We start from the raw sequence: 24,071 nt of genomic DNA, 5'->3' as shown, positions 1-24,071 counted from the left end.
TCCACGAAAATCATCAGCCATACAGAAATTTCAGTTCTATCAAAAGGCCTCAGCTTTAGCCCTACACCCAAATTGAACATGTCAAAAACCTACTCTTCTTCTCCCAATCAATCCAGTGGAAAAACTTCTTTCCCACCAACCCCTCCAACCAAAGCCAACCTTCTTCCAACCCCCCCCCCCCCCCCCCCCCCTCTTAACAACTCCTTCTCAGCTTCCAGGAATCCCTATCTCCGACATGGACTCACCATTCTTTCCCAGGTCCCTTACTAAGAACACCAGTCTTTCAACAGAAGAGAGAACAGCCACATCAAAGATACCAATCACTTCCTTTACCGACTCTCCACCATCCCTGCCCTTTTACCTCCTGGTTCTCTAGTGGTCACTGTTGAATACACCAAAATCCCTCATGCCCATGGTCTTGTCATAACCGAACACTACCTTTCCATACGTCCTTCAGACACCAAACCCACTACCTCCCAAAACCCCAAACCCCTGATCTGGTTCAGGTTCATTGATGATACATTCATGATCAAGTCTCAGGGCCAAGACACCCTAACCTCACTCTTTCACAAACTGAACACCTTCTCTCCCATCTGCTTCACCTGGTACTCCTCAGTCCAGTGTCCCACCTTCCTAGATATTGACCGCCTCCTCTCTGATGGCTCCATCCACAATCGTGTCCACATTAAACCAACCAATCACCTGCCATCCCTTCCACATCAAAAAACCCAGCCATACAGCCTTGCAATCCAGAATGGCAATGAGGGACATCCTACCCAAGATCCTTCCCACACCTTCTTAAGTTTTGTTCCATCACCCACTCAACCTCCACAATATCTTAGTCCATCTCTATGCTACTCCCAATCCCCCTTGCTACAGGGATCATATTCCTGTGAAAGACCCAGATGCAAGACCTGCCCAGTCCACTCACCTAGCACTTCTCATTCTACTACTGTCAAAGGCTTATGTTACCCCAGGAAAGGCTTGGCCAACTGTGAAAGCAGTCATGTTGTATACCAGCTCTGCTGCATCATTGTACAGTCGTTACATCGATATGACTACCAACCAGCTGTCCACCACGATGAACGTCCACAGCCAAACTATGGCCAAGAGCAAAGTAGACCACTCTGTGGCACAACATGCAGCTGAACACATGCTTGATTTAAATAGCTGTTTCAAAACCCAGACCATCTGGATCCTCCCCTCCACCACCAGATTTTCTGAACCGTATACTTGGGAGTTACACTTACAACACATTCTCCACTCCTGAAACTATTCCGACCTTAACCTACAGTAACCTACTGACCCCACACTCTCCGTCCAACAGTTTCCACCTCATCACCATAACACCTTCTCTCTTTTCACTTTCCCTCACTCTCTTTGTGTGCTGCCCTCTGCCAATGTACCAGCCTGTCCTTCCCCTTCCCTGCATCTCTCCCTATTCACTCCCCAATCTGCCATTCTGAATTCCCCCCTCCCTCCAACGGCACCACCTGATGCTAAGCCTAGTAGTCATTAGTCCCTGCACACTCTGCCAGACAGCGCCCCCCCCCCCCCCCCCCGGCATGCTCCACATGTTGCCTGCTATCCCTCCCCCTTCTCCATGAGACAGTTGTATTCTGGTCAGAGCTGTTGTTGATAGCAGTTACGCGTCTCTGAGGTGTGCTTGCTCGTATGAACATGCGTGTGTTTTCTTTGCTAAAAAAAGCTTTTGATGAAAGCTATAATGTGTAACAATATTTTTGTTGTGCCTGTCTGCAACTTAACAGGTCTCCTTTAAAGTGAGAAGCGATCTATCTTGTGCCTAATATTGTCACACCATTTTCTCTGGACCCCAAGCACAAAGGATAATTTTGTTGCTCTGCACTGCTCAAGTATTATCTATTTGAATGCCAACATAATTTAGTTCCTACATCATGTATGTAGTAGTGCTTTTTAAATGGAGGTAGGTTGTTACAACTGCTTTGGGTAATGAATGGACAGACAGTTTTACCGAACCTCAAGCCACAGAACATGCTTAATGAAGAGTATGATAACAAGGACCATGAAGCTTTGTGATAGATCATAATTATGCATTTGTACATTTAATTTCTGTTCTTTGTGTTCTGATTGTACAATACTGGCCATTAAAATTGCTACACCACGAAGATGGCATGCTACAGACACGAAATTTAACTGACAGGAAGGAGATGCTATGATTTGCAAATGATTAGCTTTTGAGAGCATTCACACAAGGTTGGCACTGGTGGCGACACCTACAACGTGCTGACATGAGGAAAGTTCCCAACAGATTTCTCATAGACAAACAGCAGTTGACTGGCATTGCCTGGTGAAACATTGTTGTGATGCCTCGTGTAAGGAGGAGAAAAGCACACCATCACGTTTCCGACTGTGATAAAGGTTGGTTTATCGTATAGCGACATTGCTGCTCGCGTTGGTCGAGATCCAATGACTGTTAGCAGAAAATGGAATCGGTGCATTCAGGAGGGTAATACGGAATGCTGTGCTGGATCCCAATGGCCTCATATCAATAGCAGTTGAGATGACAGGCATCTTATCCACATGGCTGTAATGGATCGTGCAGCCACATCTAAAAAAAAATGGTTCAAATGGCTCAGAGCACTATGGGACTCAACATCTGAGGTCATCAGTCCCCTAGAACTTAGAACTACTTAAACCTAACTAACCTAAGGACATCACACACATCCATGCCCGAGGCAGGATTCGAACCTGCGACCGACCGTAGCAGTCACGCGGTTCCGGACTGAAGTGCCTAGAACCGCAAAGCCACCGCGGCCGGCAGCCACATTTCAATCCCTGAGTCAACAGAAGGGGGCATTTGCAAGACAACAACCATCTGTACGAACAGTTCGACAAAGTTTGCAGTAGCATGGACTATCAGCTCTGAGACCATGGCTGTGGTTACCCTTGATGCTATATCACAGACAGGAGCGCCTGCGATGGCGTACTCAATGACGAACCTGGGTGCACAAATGGCAAAATATCATTTTTTCGGATGAATCCAGGTTCTGTTTACAGCATCATGATGGTCACATCCATGTTTGGTGAGATCGCAGTGAACGCACATTAGAAGTGTGTATTTGTCATCGCCATACTGGCGTATCACCCGGCGTGAGGGTATGGAGTGCCATTGGTTACACGTCTCGGTCACCGCTTGTTCGCATTGATGGCACTTTGAACAGTGGACGTTACATTTCAGATGTCTTACGACCCGTGGCTCTACCCTTCATTCGATCCCTGCGAAACCCTACATTTCAGTAGGATAATGCACGACCGCATGTTGCGGGGCCTTTCTGGATACAGAAAATGTTCGACTGCCACCCTGGCCAGCACATTCTCCAGATCTCTCACCAATTGAAAACGTCTGGTCAATGGTGGCCGAGCAACTGGCTCGTCACAATACGCCAGTCACTACTCTTGATGAACTGTGGTACCGTGTCGAAGCTGCATGGGCAGCTGTACCTGTACACGCCATCCAAGCTCTGTTTGACTCAATGCCCAGGAGTATCAAGGCCATTATTACGGCCCGAGGTGGTTGTTCTGGGTACTGATTTCTCGGGATGTATGCACCCAAATTGCGTGAAAATGTAATCACATGTCAGTTCTAGTATAATATATTTGTTCAATGAATACCCATTTATCATCTGCATTTCTTCTTGGTGTAGCAATGTTAATGCCCAGTAGTGTAGTTCCACAGTAATTACGAACTTTGCAAGTGTCAAAAAGATACTATTGCCACTAGCCTTTCTATGAAAATTTTGTAAATTAGAATAATAAGAATCCTAAATATTAATCAAAATTTATAACATTATCTGGATACATTATTTTCTTTAGGAAATATAGGATGTGGAGGCTGAATTAAAAAGCAAGCCAAACCTGTGAAACTGGTTGGTTGTCTACAGATTTGATTTTCACAAACATCTATTCTTCTCAAAATTTCGTCTATGTTCTTTGGGCCCTTATGGTTCTCAGTACCACAATTACCTGCACTAAATGTGAACAAGAACTTAAGCCTTCACGTCGTTCCGGTTGTGGTCTTCCTCCTGAAAACTGTTCGATGCAGCTGATATTCGATCCCGTGCGAGTCTCTCTACTTCTAAATAACTACTGCACCCAACAGCTTTATGAATCTACTTACTGTATTCATCTCTTGGTCTTCCCTCCAAAATTTATAGCCACTACACTTCCCTCCAGCACTAAACTGACAATCCCTCGATGTCTCAGAATGGGTCCTACCAACTGATCCCTTCCTTTAGTCATGTTGTGCCACAAAGTTCTTTTCTCTCCAGTTCTATTCAGTACCTCCTCATTAGTTACATGATCCACCCATCTAATCCTCTGTGTTCTTCTGTAGCACCACATTTTGAAAGCTTCTGTTCTCTCCTCGTCAAAACTATTTATCGTCCACATTTCATTTCCATCGCAGGCTTCACTCCAGGCAAATACCTTGACGAAAGACTTCCCAACACATAAATTTATGTTCGGTGTTAACAAATATCTCTACTTCAGAAACACTTGGTTCTGTCATTGCGTCTACATTTTATTCCCCTTTGCTTTGGCCACAGTCAGTTATTTTACTGCCCAAACCACAAAACTCATATACGACTAAAATTCCAGTTTCAAAATTCTCCAGAAAAAGAACCACTGCTCAGAATGATGTCACATTTGAACAGCATACTATTGACACAGAGGGAACCATCATATAAATAAATAAAAATTGACCAATATATGGACAGTAAGCATCTTCATGTAAATAGGGTTGGCTACAAATGACAGACAAATCACAATATGATAGCTACAGGTGTAATTGCGCATTACACCATCCACACTGTTCAATGTGCAAGACTGCACAAGTTTGTCAGTCAACACTCCGGGTAAGCTCATCCACTACAGCAAGGTCATACTACATTGGATGGAAAAATTGGTTTTTAGCTGTCCTGAGGCCAAAAGCTGCATAAACAGCACAATAACATCAATGTTTATTGTCGTAAGACCGGTGTAAGACATGTACAATATGCTATCCGCCATTTTATGCCACAAGTTGAAATCGAGGAACAGCACATTCTGTAACAGATGGATTGTCTCGGGGGTCACGTTCAAAATATGTTGCGCAAAGTGTGCCTTCAGTTCAGCTACATTCGACATCTATCAGATAACCCCACAGAAGTCATATGGATTAAGATCAGGTTATCAGGACAGCCAGGCTGCAGGGAAATGACGGTTGATAATTCTAGCATTTCCAAAATGCCTCTGCAGCAGCTGCTTCATTGGCTGTGGGACGTGTAGAGGAGTGTCGTCTCGCATAAAAATGATCCTACTAACATATCCGTATTATCAAAGGATCGGTGTTTACCATAGTATTATATATATAATAGAGGGAAACATTCCACGTGGGAAAAATATATCTGAAAACAAAGATGATGAGACTTACCAAACAACTCCCGGGATTGGAATGACTTCTTACCCTCTCCCTTAAAACCCACATCCTTTCGTCTTTCCCCCTCCTTCCCTCTTTCCTGATGAAGCAACCATTTGTTGCGAAAGCTTGAATTTTGTGTGTATGTTTGTGTTTGTTTGTGTGTTTATCGACCTGCCAGCGCTTTTGTTTGGTAAGTCTCATCATCTTTGTTTTATATTGTCTGATGAAGAAATAATGACTGGTTACCAAGCCCCCACAGAACATACCTCTGCCTACGTAGATCAACACCTTCAACCCATTACATGCAGTCTCCCATCCTTCATCAAAGACACCAACCACTTTCTCGAACGCCTGGAATCCTTACCCAGTCTGTTACCCCCGGACACCATCCCTGTAACCATTGATGCCACTTCCTTATACACAAATATTCCGCAATGGCCAGCTTCACACGTCCGTCCACATCAAACCCACCAACAAGCAACAGTACCTCCTTTATGACAGCTGCCACCCATTCCACATCAAACGGTCCCTTCCCTGCAGCCTAGGTCTTGTGGCAAACGAATGTGCTCCAGTCCGGAATCCCTGAACCGTTACACCAACAACCTGAAAACAGCTTTCGCATCCCGCAACTACCCTCCCGGCCTGGTACAGAAGCAAATAACCAGAGCCACTTCCTCATCCCTTCAAACCAAGAACCTCCCACAGAAGAACCCCAAAAGTGCCCCACTTGTGACAGGATACTTTCCGGGACTGGATCAGACTCTGAATGTGGCTCTCCAGCAGGGATACGACTTCCTCAAATCAGGCCCTGAAATGAGATCCATCCTTCATGAAATCCTCCCCACTCCACCAATAGTGTCTTTCCGCCATCCACCTAACCTTCGTAACCTCTTAGTTCATCCCTATGAAATCCCCAAACCACCTTCCCTACCCTCTGGCTCCTACCCTTGTAACCGCCGCCGATGTAAAACCTGTCCCATGCACCCTCCCACCACCACCTACTCCAGTTCTGTAACCCGGAAGGTGTGCACGATCAAAGGCAGAGCCACGTGTGAGAGCACCCACGTGATTTACCAACTGACCTGCCTACACTGTGAAGCTTTCTATGTGGGAATGACCAGCAACAAACTGTCCATTCGCATGAATGGACACAGGCAGACAGTGTTTGTTGGTAATGAGGATCACCCTGTGGCTAAACATGCCTTGGTGCACGGCCAGCACATCTTGGCACAGTGTTACACCATCCGGGTTATCTGGATACTTCCCACTAACACCAACCCGTCAGAACTCCGGAGATGGGAACTTGCCCTTCAGTATATCCTCTCTTCTCGTAATCCGCCAGGCCTCAACCTCCGCTAATTTCAAGTTGCCGCCGCTCATACCTCACCTGTCTTTCAACAACATCTTTGCCTCTTTACTTCCACCCGACTGACATCTCTGCCCAAACTCTTTGCCTTTACAAATGTCTGCTCGTGTCTGTGTATGTGCGGATGGATATGTGTGTGTGTGCGAGTGTATACTTGTCCTTTTTTCCCCCCTAAGGTAAGTCTTTCCGCTCTGGGATTGGAATGACTCCTTACCCTCTCCCTTAAAACCCACATCCTTTCGTCTTTCCCTCTCCTTCCCTCTTTCCTGATGAGGCAACAGTTTGTTGCGAAAGCTTGAATTTCATGTGTATGTTTGTGTTTGTTTGTGTGTCTATCGACCTGCCAGCACTTTAGTTCGGTAAGTCACATCATCTGTGTTTTTAGATATAATTATTTAAACAGTTACATATAGACACTCAGGAATCCACAGCTTCCTTAAAAAATGTGTAATGGCAAAATAATGTACAGAGAGAAGCCAAAACATTATGACTGCTGCCCACCATGACATTGGACACTGCCCGGTGGCTTTGCGGGCATATAACGCAATAACAAAACTATTTAAGCGGACCAGACACATATGGGGGATCACCCTAGTGAAGATATGGGCTGAAAAGGGGAAAATCCATTGAGATAAATGACTTTGACAAATGACAGATTATCATTTGGCAGAGCCTGTAAACAAGTACCTCGAAAACAGTGAAACTGGTTGAATGCTACTGTTGCGAGTATCTATGGAATGATGTAGAAGGACTGTAAAGCTACCACTAGGTGCTAAATGGTCGGAGTCCACGACTCATCACAGAATGTGGACTTCGGAGGCTCATCTACTTGGTAAACTAGGACAGATGGTGACCTGTGGCATCTCTGCCAAAAGAGCACAATGCTGGTGGACACACAAATGTTTCAGAGCACACCATTCATCGTACATTGTTGAATGTGGAACTCCACAGCAGACCACCCCTACGTGTTCATATGTTGACCTACCAACACCATCGTTTATGATCACAATGGGCATAGGATCATCAGGATTCGACCGTCGATCAATGTCGGCTCTTCAGATGAATGACATTTTTGCAACACTAGGTCGATGGCCGTCTCCACAAACGCCATCATCAAGGTGAACGGCAGCTCGAAACATGCAGCATGCCACTAATGCAGGCTGGTGGGAGCAGTGTTACGCAATGGGAGACATTTTCCTGCACATGTATGAGATCTGTGGTTATAATCGAAGACAGCTGCAAATCATCTGCAGTCCTTCATGCTTGATGTCTTCCCCAAGGGCGATGTCGTCTTTCGGCAGTGCAACTGTCCACATCTTGGAGCCAGAACCATGTTACAGTGATTGAAGGAACATTATCGTGAACTCGCCTCGATTCTTGGCAAACAGATCTGCCTGATGTAAATCTTATACAACCCATTTGGGTCGCTATCGGGCGCCATCACCACATATGCAAATCAGCGGCCCATTAAATAGAAACCAGAAAGAGCACACATAAGTGACTATTTTGCAACTAATGCAAAGAAGCTGCTAAAAAAATGTAGCACCCACAACGATGCCACAATATACCTCACAATACAACGAGAAATCAGGAAAACAGAAGGGCTAGATGAGATGCCAAACTCTTTTCTGAAGATGTGTATGAACAGCATAAAATATTTCTTGTTGAGAAATGTTTTGAATATGTCAATCTGCAGAAACACGAGGCCCTTATTTGCAGGTGATGAAAATGCAATCAGTCTAGTACGGAGATTGGGTAAAAGTGGATCTACTTGGTTATTTTGTTATTTATGTGCAATATATGTTCATAAGATGCATCAAAATACCCATCTGAAGCTTGTCCATTAACTAATAGAGGTTGTTGTTGTTGTTGTGGTCTTCAGTCCTGAGACTGGTTTGATGCAGCTCTCCATGCTACTCTATCCTGTGCAAGCTTCTTCATCTCCCAGTACCTACTGCAACCTACATCCTTCTGAATCTGCTTAGTGTATTCATCTCTTGGTCTCCCTCTACGATTTTTACCCTCCACGCTGCCCTCCAATGCTAAATTTGTGATCCCTTGATGCCTCAAAACATGTCCTACCAACCGATCCCTTCTTCTAGTCAAGTTGTGCCACAAACTTCTCTTCTCCCCAATCCTATTCAATACCTCCTCATTAGTTACGTGATCTACCCACCTTATCTTCAGCATTCTTCTGTAGCACCACATTTCGAAAGCTTCTATTCTCTTCTTGTCCAAACTGGTTATCGTCCATGTTTCACTTCCATACATGGCTACACTCCATACAAATACTTTCAGAAACGACTTCCTGACACTTAAATCTATACTCGATGTTAACAAATTTCTCTTCTTCAGAAACGATTTCCTTGCCATTGCCAGTCTACATTTTATATCCTCTCTGCTTCGACCATCATCAGTTATTTTACTCCCTAAATAGCAAAACTCCTTTACTACTTTAAGTGTCTCATTTCCTAATCTAATCCCCTCAGCATCACCCGATTTAATTTGACTACATTCCATTATCCTCGTTTTGCTTTTGTTGATGTTCATCTTATATCCTCCTTTCAAGACACTGTCCATTCCGTTCAACTGCTCTTCCAAGTCCTTTGCTGTCTCTGACAGAATTACAATGTCATTGGCGAACCACAAAGTTTTTACTTCTTCTCCATGAATTTTAATACCTACTCCGAATTTTTCTTTTGTTTCCTTTACTGCTTGCTCAATATACAGATTGAATAACAACCCTGTCTCACTCCTTTCCCAACCACTGCTTCCCTTTCATGCCCCTCGACTCTTATAACTGCCATCTGGTTTCTGTACAAATTGTAAATAGCCTTTCGCTCCCTGTATTTTACCCCTGCCACCTTCAGAATTTGAAAGAGAGTATTCCAGTTAACGTTGTCAAAAGCTTTCTCTAAGTCTACAAATGCTAGAAACGTAGGTTTGCCTTTTCTTAATCTTTCTTCTAAGATAAGTCGTAAGGTTAGTATTGCCTCACGTGTTCCAACATTTCTACGGAATCCAAACTGATCTACCCCAAGGTCCGCTTCTACCAGTTTTTCCATTCGTCTATAAAGAATTCGCGTTAGTATTTTGCAGCTGTGACTTATTAAACTGATAGTTCGGTAATTTTCACATCTGTCAACACCTGCTTTCTTTGGTATTGGAATTATTATATTCTTCTTGAAGTCTGTGGGTATTTCGCCTGTCTCATACATCTTGCTCACCAGATGGTAGAGTTTTGTCAGGACTGGCTCTCCTAAGGCCGTCAGTAGTTCTAATGGAATGTTGTCTACTCCCGGGGCCTTGTTTTGACTGAGGTCTTTCAGCGTTCTGTCAAACTCTTCACGCAGTATCTTATCTCCCATTTCATCTTCATCTACATGCTCTTCCGTTTCCATAATATTGTCCTCAAGTACATCGCCCTTGTATAAACCCTCTATATACTCCTTCCACCTTTCTGCCTTCCCTTCTTTGCTTAGAACTGGGTTGCCATCTGAGCTCTTGATATTCATACAAGTGGTTCTCTTCCCTCCAAAGGTCTCTTTAATTTTCCTGTAGGCAGTATCTATCTTACCCCTAGTGAGACAAGCCTCTACATCCTTACATTTGTCCTCTAGCCATCCCTGCTTAGCCATTTTGCACTTTCTGTCGATCTCATTTTTGAGACGTTTGTATTCCATTTTGCCTGCTTCATTTACTGCATTTTTATATTTTCTCCTTTCATCAATTAAATTCAATATTTCTTCTGTTACCCAAGGATTTCTATTAGCCCTCGTCCTTTTACCTACTTGATACTCTGCTGCCTTCACTACTTCATCCCACAGAGCTACCCATTCTTCTTCTACTGTATTTCTTTCCCCCATTCCTGTCAATTGTTCCCTTATGCTCTCCCTGAAACTCTCTACAACCTCTGGTTCTTTCAGTTTATCCAGGTCCCATCTCCTTAAATTCCCACCTTTTTGCAGTTTCTTCAGTTTCAATCTGCAGTTCATAACCAATAGATTGTGGTCAGAATCCACATCTGCCCCTGGAAATGTCTTACAATTTAAAACCTGGTTCCTAAATCTCTGTCTTACCATTATATAATCTATCTGATACCTATTAGTATCTCCAGGATTCTTCCAGGTATACAACCTTCTTTTATGATTCTTGAACCAAGTGTTAGCTATGATTAAGTTATGCTCTGTGCAAAATTCTACAAGGCGGCTTCCTCTTTCATTTCTTGCCCCCAATCCATATTCACCTACTATGTTTCCTTCTCTCCCTTTTCCTACTGACGAATTCCAGTCACCCATGACTATTAAATTTTCGTCTCCCTTCACTACCTGAATAATTTCTTTTATCTCGTCATATATTTCATCAATTTCTTCATCATCTGCAGAGCTAGTTGGCATATAAACTTGTACTACTGTAGTACGCATGGGCTTTGTGTCTATCTTGGCCACAATAATGCGTTCACTATGCTGTTTGTAGTAGCTAACCCGCACTCCAATTTTCTTATTCATTATTAAACCTACTCCTGCATTACCCCTATTTGATTTTGTATTTATAACCCTGTAATCACCTGACCAAAAGTCTTGTTCCTCCTGCCACCGAACTTCACTAATTCCCACTATATCTAACTTTAACCTATCCATTTCCCTTTTTAAATTTTCTAACCGACCTGCCCAATTAAGGGATCTGACATTCCACGCTCCGATCCGTAGAATGCCAGTTTTCTTTCTCCTGATAACGACGTCCTCTTGAGTAGTCCCCGCCCGGAGATCCGAATGGGGGACTATTTTACCTCCGGAATATTTTACCCAAGAGGACGCCATCATCATTTAATCATACAGTAAAGCTGCATGTCCTCGGGAAAAATTACGGCTGTAGTTTCCCCTTGCTTTCAGCCATTCGCAGTACCAGCACAGCAAGGCCGTTTTGGTTAATGTTACAAGGCCAGATCAGTCAATCATCCAGACTGTTGCCCCTGCAACTACTGAAAAGGCTGCTGCCCCTCTTCAGGAACCACATGTTTGTCTGGCCTCTCAACAGATACCCCTCCGTTGTGGTTGCACCTACGGTACGGCCATCTGTATCACTGAGGCACGCAAGCCTCCCCACCAACGGCAAGGTCCATGGTTAATGGGGGGGGGGGGGGGGGTAATAGAGGTATTCTGAATTTATTTTGTGGTTTTAGATTTTGCAATGATAAGTGTGTTGCATATGGGAAAGTGCATTGAAAGAATGTGGATATCAGGCTATGCTACAGATCCACGTGTTACCACAAACTTTATTTCACTTATACATTCACTGCCTTTGCCAACTCAATTGGCAACCAAATTATCACTTTCCAACCTAACCTAGACCTTTGACTATGCTATAAGTCAGACTGCCACCCCACCCAGATGGGTACTACCATACTCTACGCAGCGTTTGCTAACAAAACTCTTGTGCAACCCATCCTCGAATATTGCACAAGTGTGCACGATCCATACCAAACACAACTAACTTTGGGTTGTTGGTAGGTTAATCATAAAATTCAACCAATCTACAAAGGAGATTACTTCTTGTGTGTCCCATTTTACAATATTGCTAAACTGTGTGGGACCCATATGAAATGGTACTAACAGGGGGCACTGAATATATACACAGCAGAGCAGCATGAGCTGTGTTGGACTTTTTGACCAACTGGAAAGATTCAAAAAATACTGAAAAAACTGCCTCAAGAAAGTCTGCTTACAAGTTACAAAAACAAGTAAGTATTAGACAAAGAAACTAAGAATATATTATAGTTCTCTACGTATTTCTTCCTTAGGGACCATGAATACATGATTAGACTAATTAAAGTGCACACATGTAACACAGACCACCTCTTGCATATTACGGTAATAGAAATTATTCTGCAGAACAGAACTAGTTTTCTTTCAAGGAGAAAATTTCTTAGTTTGTTATCAAATTTTACTTTGCTGTCTTTCTCACATTTTGTATCACTAGGTAAGTGATCAAAAAGTTTTGTTGCGGCATGTGCACCCCCTTTTGGGATCAAGACAACCTTTATGTGGAGTAATGAATGTCATTTTTCTGTCTGGTATTGTAATTATGTGCCTCATTGTTCCTTTTGAACTGTAATGGATTATTTACAACAAACTTCTTGGGGGAATAAATATACTGTGAAGCAGTAGTTAGAGTGCCTAACTCCCACTCCTTAAACAGATGTCTACAAGATGATCATGGGTGAGCACCACATATTATTCTGCGCAATGAAGATTTTCTTTCTTAAATATGAATTACCCCAGAACATTATTCCATACGACATTACTGAATGAAAATATGCAAAATGTGTCAATTTACTGATTTCTCTCTCCCCAAAATTTGCACTGATTCTAAGTGCAAATATGGCTGAACTAAGTTGTTTTAGGAGCTCCAAAATGGTTTTTTTTTTCTGATTTAAATTCTCATCAATATGGGTCCATAAGAATACTGAAGTTTCATCTTATTTATTATTTCCTTACAATGCATTATACTTATCATTGGTGTAGTACCCCTAGATGTGCAGAACTGAACAGTTGCGCATTCTTAAAATGGAGGCTGATACCATTTGCCGAAAACCAGCCAACGATACTTTTACAAACTTTGTTTACCATTTCTTCTGTTTCTGTTCATATACTTGGGTTGATTAGAATACTAGTGTCATCTACAAGAACAAATAATTCTGCTTGTTGTATACTAGACGGAAGATGGTTTACATATGTGAGGAACAGTACTGGACCTAAGACTGAATCTTGAGGAATCCCATACGCGATTTCTCACGTCAGACTTACATCCTTGGTCTATATTGCTTGAATTACTGAGTAGAACTTTCTGCATTCTTTTGGTCAGATATGACATTACCTATTGGTAGGCTATACCATCAATCCCATAAAACATCAATTTATCTAGAAATGTACTGAGAGTCACAAAGTCAAATGCCTTAAACAGGTTGCAGAAAATACCAACCGACACAATTTTATTATTTAAGGCTTGTAAAACCTGGTGAGTGAACGTGTAAATGGCATTCTCAGTAGGACAAACCTTCTGAAACCCAACTTACGGTTTCTCACAGGTACTATTATTGCTAAGGTGATATGCTATTCTACGTATCACCTACCAAAAAAATTTTGGAAAATGATGTCAGCAGTGAAATAGGTTGGTAGTTACTGACATCTCTCTTATCACCTTTCTTAAGAAGAGGTTTAACAATGGCATATTTCAGCCCCTATGGAAAAATACCTAGAGTTAGTGATGCATCATATATTTCATGGAAACAAGTTTTTAGTACTCCATTGAAAACACCATAAAAACCAGACGAGCTTTTATTTTTGGGGGTATGTGTAATTTTCAGTCAGGCAGCAGTTAGAGTTGACGGTAATATTGAGTTCATGGTTCAGAGTAGTTTCAGGGGTAAGCCCCTGTTGTTCATATTATTTATGGATCATATGTTGAAAACAATAGACTGGCTGGGTGAGATTAAGATATGTGAACACAAAATAAGCAGTCTTGCATATGCGGATGACTTAGTTGTGATGGCAGATTCGATTGAAAGTTTGCAAAGTAATATTTCAGAGCTAGATCAGAAATGTAAGGACTATGGTATGAAGATTAGCATCTCCAAAACGAAAGTATGTCAGTGGGAAAGAAATATAAACGGATTAAGTGCCAAATAGGAGGAACAAAGTTAGAACAGGTGGACGGTTTCAAGTACTTAGGATGCATATTCTCACAGAATGGCGACATAGTGAAAGAACTGGAAGCGAGGTGTAGCAAGGCTAATGCAGTGAGCGCTCAGCTGCTACGATCTACTCACTTCTACAAGAAGGAAGTCAGTACCAAGACTAAGTTATCTGTGCACCGTTCAATCTTTCGACCAACTTTGTTGTACGAGAGCGAAAGCTGGGTGGATTCAGGTTACCTTATCAACAAGGTTGAGGTTACGGATATGAAAGTAGCTAGGATGATTGCAGGTACTAGTAGATGGGAACAATGGCAGGAGGGTGTCCACAATGAGGAAATCAAAGAAAAACTGGGAATGAACTGTATAGATGTAGCAGTCAGGGCGAACAGGCTTAGATGGTGGGGTCATGTTACACGCATGGGAAAAGCAAGGTTACCCAAGAGACTCATGGATTCAGCAGTAGAGGGTAGGAGGAGTCGGGGCAGACCGAGGAGAAGGTACCTGGATTCGGTTAACAATGATTTTGAAGTAACAGGTTTAACATCAGAAGAGGCACCAATGTTAGCACTGAATAGGGGATCATCGAGGAACTGTATGCTCCAGACTGAACGCTGAAAGGCATAATCAGTCTTAAATGATGATGATGTAATTTTCATAATTTCAGAAGATGAAGTTGTTGATACACTTATTTGACTTAATTTTATGAACGTTACACTTTCAACATGCTGCTCTGATTTTGCTCTTGAACTGTTTCTGGCTATGTTTTCTGCTATATTTAAGAAATGATTATTGATACAAGATAGTTGCCACTCATCATGTAGTGGAGATGTTGAGTCACAGATAGGCACAGCATACTGTCAGAAAGTGAGCTTTCAGTCAACAAAGCCTTCGTAGGAAATACACACACACACACACACACACACACACACACACACACACACACACACACACACTTGACCACAGTCTCTGGCTGCTCTCAACAGCCAGAGACTGTGTGTGTGTGTGTGTGTCTTGTCTATTTCCGACGAAGGCTATGTTGGCTGAAAGCTCACAATCTGACAGTCTTTTTGTTATGCCTACCTGCAGCTCAGTATCTCCGATATATGTTGAGTAGCAACTAACCTTTTCATAATATTGTTACACCCCATCCTGGATTTTTCATTGATATTTTGATTGTTAAACACATTTGCTACCTGCAACTCATCATTTATAGATGTTCCATTCAGTTCAAATGTTACGTATTCTTCTGTGGCTGGTTGTCTTGTCTCTTGTTTCACTGCACACTATATAGCCTTATGTCCATTGTTGGAAGTACTGATTTTTGACATAATGTGTATGTTCTTTGATTTTTTAAATAACCTTTCTCAGTAAATCTGAGTATTGTTTTGTACTGTGCAACTATTGCAGTACACCTACTTGTTCTTGCCAAAATATACATATCCCTTCCCCTTTCACAAGATGCTTGAATCCCTCTAGTGATCCATGGTATTTTACAGAGCTGTTTAGTGTCCTTTCTGATTATCTTATGCAGAAAGATATTTTCAAATGATATGAATTTATCATGGAATAGATTACATTTTGTGTTAGCATTTGGTTCATTATAAATTACATCCCATGCTAATTCCAGTAAACTATTCTTAAAAACATTTGTCCAACAGTCGCCAACTGATTTCCACTGAGGAGTATCCGTACTGTAAGGCACTATGTCATTTATCCTAACTATGCATCATGATCCAAAAGAGCATTTGTTACTGAGTAAACCATTATTTTCTTCCTTTTAGCTTCTTCATAGAAAACATTATCAATTACGATCCTACTGCCTTCAACCACAGGTGTTGGAAATTTAATTACCGAGATCAAATTATAGAGTCCTAATAAGGTACCCAGGTAATTTTTCCAATCAGAATCCCTTAGGAAATCTACAATGAAGTCACTACAGACTATTAACTCCAGATGTCTCACAGACAGCGTAGTCAGGAATGAAGATTCCTCATAAATATTTCAAAATTTCCCAGTGGTGTTCAATTACAATTAAAAGTGACCTATTTTTCACCATCAATTCACAAATGCAAACTTCTGTGTGCTGATCACTACAAAATCTACTTGTCTCAAGGTTTCTGAACTTGTGTTCCGTCTTAATGTATGTAACAACTCCTCCTTTTCCCATGTCACTTCCACACGAGTAAGCTGCGACAATGTAATCTTTTATACATAACTTATCCAGCCCTGTAGCTACGTGTTGCTCACATTGGCACAGGAGGTCAATCTTTCCTTTCCAGAGCTCTCTAAATTTTTCACACAAGAAGCTCTTTTACCTTGCCTCTTAATTCCCTAATATATGGATGAAATGGATGGACATGTCCGAAAGAACAGATAACCAGCCATTGACCTCCTTCTTCTGTGCTGGATGCACACGCATTGCCTGAAATCTTATGGGACACGGTAAGATTGTCTTCTGCGAGTAATGAGTGTAATGGGCAGGGGCACTACGAATGTAGTGTGTGGACATTAAGTTGGGGATGTGGGTCTCATGGGGAGTGTGCAAGGGATAAATCCCTGCAGTCACACTATCCTCTGTGCCTTCGGTGGCTCAGACAGATAGAGCGTCTGCCATGTAAGCAGGAGACCCCGGGTTCAAGTCCCAGTCGGGACACACATTTTCAACTGTCCCCGTTGATGTATATCGACCCCTGTTGACAGCTTAGGGTCTTGATTTAATTGTCATTTAAGCTAACTTTACTTTTCTGTGCATTATTAAGCATTTTATGGGGCTCTTCTGTTATTTTCACTCCTTTTGAAACAGGGTGCCTGAATCTTGGTTATAACTTAAAAATGGTGCCACTGACTCCAGTAACCAGAGATCTTGTTGGTATGTGTGATGGTGCCCCGTGCCCCCACCCCCCTCCACGCACACATATCTGCAAGAAGCTCAGAAACCTATTTTTCCCTCTCCTATTCAAGTGTAGCCCATATATGTCTAGTATGTTCCCATCTCCCAATTGCAGTACCTGGCACTGCACTCGTATGAGATTTTGTTTTGGTCAACAGTAACCTGCTCAACTCAGTGTTTATGCAGCTCACAGCAATGTTTACCCAGGGCTGGTCATGGCTCCGTAGGACCTCCACAAAGTTCATTTGTGGGCAAAGCTGCTACTCCTATTTCATCAAGGTTACGCCAATGCTGTAATTACTGATCTTAGCCAGGCTGTTCACCTTTGCACCGACTATAATAACCTGAACTTCTTTGCGAAAAACTTTGCACAAATTCTCTCTGTCCTCTGTCACCTGGCTAAGGCCAGCACTTGGCTTCACAAAACTTGTGACGCGGTACCGTGTCCCTACTTTTTCCTGTACCATCTGGGCTACACCCCTCCCACAGCTCCTACACTGCTGAGGGTGACATAAAATTAAAATGAACATAATGCTACAGCAACATTTATATAAAATACATGGCTTCTCAAAGTTAAATATTAATGATGTCCACAGAATAAGGAAATGAAATCAGAAACAGGACTAAAATGTGCATACTATTCTAGATTTTGTACATTTTATCCTATAACACAATGAAACAATTAACTGATATAATGGAATGATATTATCATCTAATGTAATGCAAATGAACATTAGATGAATGGCCAACAATAAAACAAACCTATGCCCACGACTTAAAAAAAAAGCATTTAAGAAATCAAAATGTACTGCATAACTGATGAAAGCAAAATTCTGAACAACACATGGGAGGAATGAAACTGTTGTATGGGGAACTTTGCACTCTGAGGAACCAAATTATAACATTAAAAGAGCAATGCTGAATTTATTTATTGTGTTATACAAGATCAAAAACAGTTACAAATGATGGCCAATATTAGAGTCTCACAGCAACCATCTTTACATTAACTAAAAATTAATTTCTGCACATGCAGTACACATAGAAAAGTGCAAGGCAATAAAAAAGATCTGTGTGTGCTACGACATGATTTGAGATTTAATAATCCGTCCCAACTTGGGTCCACATAGCCTGTATATAGTCATTAAGTAAAATCATTTTTCCTTTATTTGTCTTACTATTACAGGCAAATATATTAATTAATATTTTGAAGATGTGTTAGCCCCTCTCTCTCTCTCTCTTTAAATATGTCTGCTTGTGTCTGTATGTGTGGATGGATATGTGTGTGTATGCGAGTGTATACCTGTCATTTTCCCCCTGAGGTGGGTCTTTCCGCTCCCGGGATTGGAGTGACTCCTTGCCCTCTCCCTTAAGGCCCACATCCTTTCGTCTTTCCCTCTTTCCTGGTGAGGCAGCCGTTGGTTGCGAGGGCTGGAGTTTTGTGTGTATGTTTGTGTTTGTTTGTTTGTCTGTCGACCGGCCAGCGCTTTCGTTTGGTAAGTCACATCATCTTTGTGTTTAGATATACGTGGAATGTTAGATGATGTGACTTACCATACGAAAGCGCTGGCAGGTCGATAGAAACACAAACAGACACATACATACACACAAAATTCAAGCTTTCGCAACAAACTGTTGCCTCATCAGGAAAGAGGGAAGGAGAGGGAAAGACGAAAGGAAGTGGGTTTTAAGGGAGAGGGTAAGGAGTCATTCCAATCCCGGGAGCGGAAAGACTTACCTTAGGGGGAAAAAAGGACGGGTATACACTCGCACACACACACATATCCATCCACACATATACAGACACAAGCAGACATATTTAAAGACCAAAATATGTCTGCTTGTGTCTGTATATGTGTGTGTGTGTGTGTGTGTGTGTGTGTGTGTGTGTGTGTGTGTGTGTGTGTGTGTGTGTGTGTGTGCGCGCGCGCGCGAGTGTATACCCGTCCTTTTTTCCCCCTACGGTAAGTCTTTCCGCTCCCGGGATTGGAATGACTCCTTACCCTCTCCCTTAAAACCCACTTCCTTTCGTCTTTCCCTCTCCTTCCCTCTTTCCTGATGAGGCAACAGTTTGTTGCGAAAGCTTGAATTTTGTGTGTATGTATGTGTCTGTTTGTGTTTCTATCGACCTGTCAGCGCTTTCGTATGGTAAGTCACATCATCTTTGTTTTTAAATATATTTTTCCCGCGTGGAATGTTTCCCTCTATTTTATATATATATATATATAAAATATATATATATATCAGAGCCCTTTGAAATTCGCACAGGTGTCCGACAAGGCGATGGTCCCCACCTCTCCTTTTCAATCTGGTGTTAGATAAGGTCATAAAAGAACGGGAAACATCACAACAGGGGATAACCTTAGGAAACCTACAGATTAAATGCCTGGCTTTTGCAGACGATTTGGCGATTGTCACGAAAGGTATAAAGGAAACAAAAGACACTATTGAAAAACTGCACGAAATTGCTTCCAAAACTGGACTACCAGATCTTTTACGAAAAGACACAGTTTATGAGCACAAAGAAACTCTCATCTCTGAACACAAAGTATGGCACGATTTACAAAACAGCAAACTTCAAATACCTCGGTGAAACACTACAAATGAGTGGACATAACAGAGACTCAAACGAAGAAAGAAAGACTAAACTGGACAAGGCATACAAAGTAGTGTGGAATCATTACAACAAGAAGTCTATCTCACAAAAAGCCAAATTACGCCATTACGACACGGTGGTGCTCCCCGAGGCACTATATGCAGCAGAGACCACACTAATCCTAGGGCATACATGTATCAGGCAATTAGAAAAAGTAGAACGGAAAATACTTAGGAAAATATTTGGCGCAACTAACAACAATGGAATATGGATCAAGAAACCTACAGAGGAACTGTACAAACATACGGAGACAATCACAGAAAAGATTAGAAAACGCAGACTACAATTCTATGGACACCTATACAGAATGCCATCACACAGGCTGACCAAACAGATCTTTGACTGGGTAACCACTAGAAACAACAAATGGGTGGCAGAGGTAGAAAACGACCTGAACCAGCTCAACATAACAGCAGACACAATAAACGACAGAATAAAATTCAGAAACATCATTAAGAAAAGTAAACTACATGAGATACAATGCGACAAACGAACAGGCATAAAATGGACCGAAGAACGCAAGCAAGATCACAGCCAGAAGATGAAAGAAATATGGGCAACCAAAAAGGCAATCAAGATGAAGCCGAAGACACAAAGCCGACAAGAAGCATGGACAGAGGACCGGAAACAGAAACACAGCGAGCGAATGAGGGAAGTTTGGGCAGCAAAAGGAACTGGCCATGTAGTTTAGTCCAAATGCGCTCTTTAAGGGCAAAACACCAATAATAATAATAATAATAAAATAGAGGGAAACATTCCACGTGGGAAAAGTATATCTAAAAACACAGATGATGTGACTTACCGAACGAAAGTGCTGGCAGGTTGATAGACACAAACAAACCCAAACATACACATGAAATTCAAGCTTTCGCAACAAACTGTTGCCTCATCCGGAAAGAGGGAAGGAGAGGGAAAGACGAAAGGAAGTGGGTTTTAAGGGAGAGGGTAAGGAGTCATTCCAATTCCGGGAGCGGAAAGACTTACCTTAGGGGGAAAGAAGGGGTATACACTCGCACACACACACATATCCATCCGCACATACACAGACACAAGCAGACATTTGTAAAGGCAAAGAGTTTGCCTTTACAAATGTCTGCTTGTGTCTGTGTATGTGCGGATGGATATGTGTGTGTGTGCGCGCGCGAGTGTATACCCCTTCTTTCCCCCTAAGGTAAGTCTTTCCGCTTCCGGGATTGGAATGACTCAACCTCTCCCTTAAAACCCACATCCCTTCGTCTTTCCCTCTTTCCTGATGAAGCAACTGTTTGTTGCTAAAGCTTGAATTTTGTGTGTATGTTTGTGTGTCTATCGACCTGCCAGCACTTTTGTTTGTTAAGTCACATCATCCTTGTAATGGCCTGTTCCTTTTTTAGATTGCTGTCTGAGATTAAATGTAGATAGTACTATCAAAGTACATGACCCATGTAACAGGCAGTAGATTTGGGGAAGGGGACCAAACAGCGAGGTCATCGGTCCCATGCAACAGGGTGACTCGTGTGTAGGGTATAAAATGAGTACGTAAATAAAAATGGGAGAGTAAGTGACTTTTTCAATTATTTGAATCTGGATCTGTATTACAGCATTGTTTGAAGCAGTGATCAACTATTAGAAGCAGTCAATGAACAAAATTCACACACACATTAAAGGATAACAGCTGAAGCACACATTTTACTCCTAATGTTACATTAAATAAATGGTACAATGTCTTAAGCATTTCAAAATGCTCCAATAGTATGGGAAGAATTGTAGAGTCAATACCTTAACCATACCTAAGCACAGTGCATTTGCACATTAAAAACCTAAGAAGATATTAGCTTTATGAATGGAACTAAGCCTATGGAGTAACACACAACTGTATTCAAAACCTTAATATTTTTTCACTCTCATAAATTTTCATTCAGAAACATGTTTCCTTCTCTTAACAGGTTTATATATATGTCACTATCTAAATTTGCACTTACTATCAGGTTAGAGATGTTCTTTTGTATAGTCTACATAGTGATAGTTTCAGAAGTGCACATTTCATGTGCTAGAAGCTTTGTTACAGGTTTCTTCGGGATACAGTAATAATGCCTACACAGCAAGCTTTTTAAGAAGTATTTAAATTAATGTATACAAAGCAGATTTTTTATGTTGGATTAAATTATTTATTTGGTCTTTTAGATTACATGTTATACAAGAAGTGTACTTATACTGCGTGGCAAGTCATGACTTCGTCCACATTCGTCACTATTCAAGAGAGAGTTCAAGGCAATGTTCGAAAGCAAGCAATTAAAGTATACAAAAATTAGTGACACATTAAAGCGTATATGGTTTTGTACAAGACATGAAATAAATAAATTAGATATGGTCTAAATCTAGTTTATGTTAAATACTGTTTACAGAACACGAAATGATGATCAGTCCTTCACTGCAGAGGTTTCTTGTGCTTGTGATGACAACTGTCTAAGAATCTACTTTTATATATGTAACTAACTAACCAATAAATAGCAACGACGAGGAGGTTTTTATATTCGTCTCCGTGTTGTTTGCTTCTTACTAACCGAAGGCAACTAAGTAAATTGGGGGGGGGGGGGGTGCAAAAAGTTAGGTAGCTGTTGTCACCTTGCTGAATATTAGTACTATGGTTATTTAAAGATTCAATATTTCGTTTATATAAATGCTTTGAAATATACTGTGCCGCTCGTTTGTTGCGTACATGGAGAAAATGATAAATAACACTGGAACAAGCCTATACGAACAGATATATCACGGTCTTTGAAATTTACGACGGACAATTTCAACTACTACTGAACAAGACCGCCAATGAATGACAGTTCTAGATATTAGGCTCCTTATTTATTTTTAACAGAACAACCAGGCGCACTTTTCCAGTTGACATTTGCTGCTTTCACTCCTATCCAAGTACAACGAAATACAGCCTTTCAAATTTTCGTAATTATTTCCACGGAGGTAAAAAAATAAGGGGCAATCTGAAATCTATTGCTGAATTATAATAAAATTCTCACCGAAATGCAAAATACCTATCTATCGATAGCACACACGTCCCTTACAGTGTATTAACTATTAACGCTTGTATAACACACACTGCGCATGCTCAGAAACCAACTTCCAGCCTCGCGGGACGAAATGCGTCCAAGACAGCTGGGTAATAATTCTACTATTCAATATGGCGGACACAGAAACCATTTCACTGTCGAAAATATTGAAAAATTCAAAAATATTAGTGAATGTTGAGGAAGCTCTGCAAGACATACTAGTAGTTTCCTTCGTTTATGAAACTAAGTTATATCAAGGCGTATTGCTGGATTCAACGAAAAAGTAAGTGTACGATTGGTTTATAGCTCTAGTCGTAGCGTGCCAACACTGCATAGTATTGGAATAATGTTCCTGGTTTTAATTAAACATAAATACATGAAGCTCTTCGCTAGAAATAATTTGGAGGTTCTCTTATAACGTTTCATACATGCTAGGTACAGGAAACTGCGGTCGAATAGTCACATTTGTTCCATTCTTATTGTTTGTGTTTTCAACAGCACTATTAGCATATGTGCGTTATGTATTAAAATATTTACCCTGGCAATGGACAGCTGTGTCGCATGTAATCCCTACCTTTTACTGTGCGGTACGTGTACCGAAAATTTCATAAAATTTTTGTTATTTTACTATACCATCGGGGCCAGAGAGGGCTGTGTAATAGAGAAGAAAGTCAAATGGAACACTGATTCCGAACTTTTTGTTCAGTTGAAACTTACTTGAGCGTGAAACTTCTCTTCGAAATTAATAAAAGGCTTTGATTGTGAGATATGTAAGATTTTAATTTGTTGAGGTCTCTTATGTAATGTCACCGGGGAATAGCATCGTCTTATTTCCTTAGCTCACGTGCATAATCAGATTGCTCTCCTTAGAAACGAGTGATATAACATAGTTAAGTTATATCACTAGTTACTGGGGAGGAGCGTTTAGTCTCTCACACACACACACACACACACACACACACACCCCTGCCAAGGCTCAGTAGCTTGT

At 41.5% G+C, this 24,071-nt stretch overlaps 2 protein-coding genes across 2 annotated transcripts in view; one reads left to right on the top strand and one right to left on the bottom strand.

Annotated features, from left to right (window-relative positions):
- Positions 1-23,179, bottom strand: part of LOC124794927 (sideroflexin-2) — a 155,372-nt gene extending 132,193 nt beyond the window's left edge. The window contains exon 1 of the mRNA XM_047258635.1: positions 23,054-23,179. The gene's annotated coding sequence lies outside the window, so the exon portion shown is untranslated. The remainder of the gene's footprint in view (positions 1-23,053) is intronic.
- The window catches only part of LOC124794926 (PWWP domain-containing protein 2B-like), a 210,552-nt gene continuing 209,651 nt past the window's right edge, over positions 23,171-24,071 (top strand). Inside the window, exon 1 of the mRNA XM_047258634.1 lies at positions 23,171-23,366. Within this exon, the coding sequence (XP_047114590.1) occupies positions 23,215-23,366 (152 nt within the window). The 5' untranslated portion in view covers positions 23,171-23,214. The remainder of the gene's footprint in view (positions 23,367-24,071) is intronic.

This window comes from Schistocerca piceifrons, chromosome 4 (genome assembly GCF_021461385.2).
Source record: "Schistocerca piceifrons isolate TAMUIC-IGC-003096 chromosome 4, iqSchPice1.1, whole genome shotgun sequence".
In the NCBI taxonomy this organism is placed as follows: Eukaryota; Metazoa; Arthropoda; class Insecta; order Orthoptera; family Acrididae; genus Schistocerca; species Schistocerca piceifrons.
The sequence above is the reverse complement of the archived record's forward strand: the minus strand, read 5'-3'. Positions and strand labels throughout refer to the sequence as shown.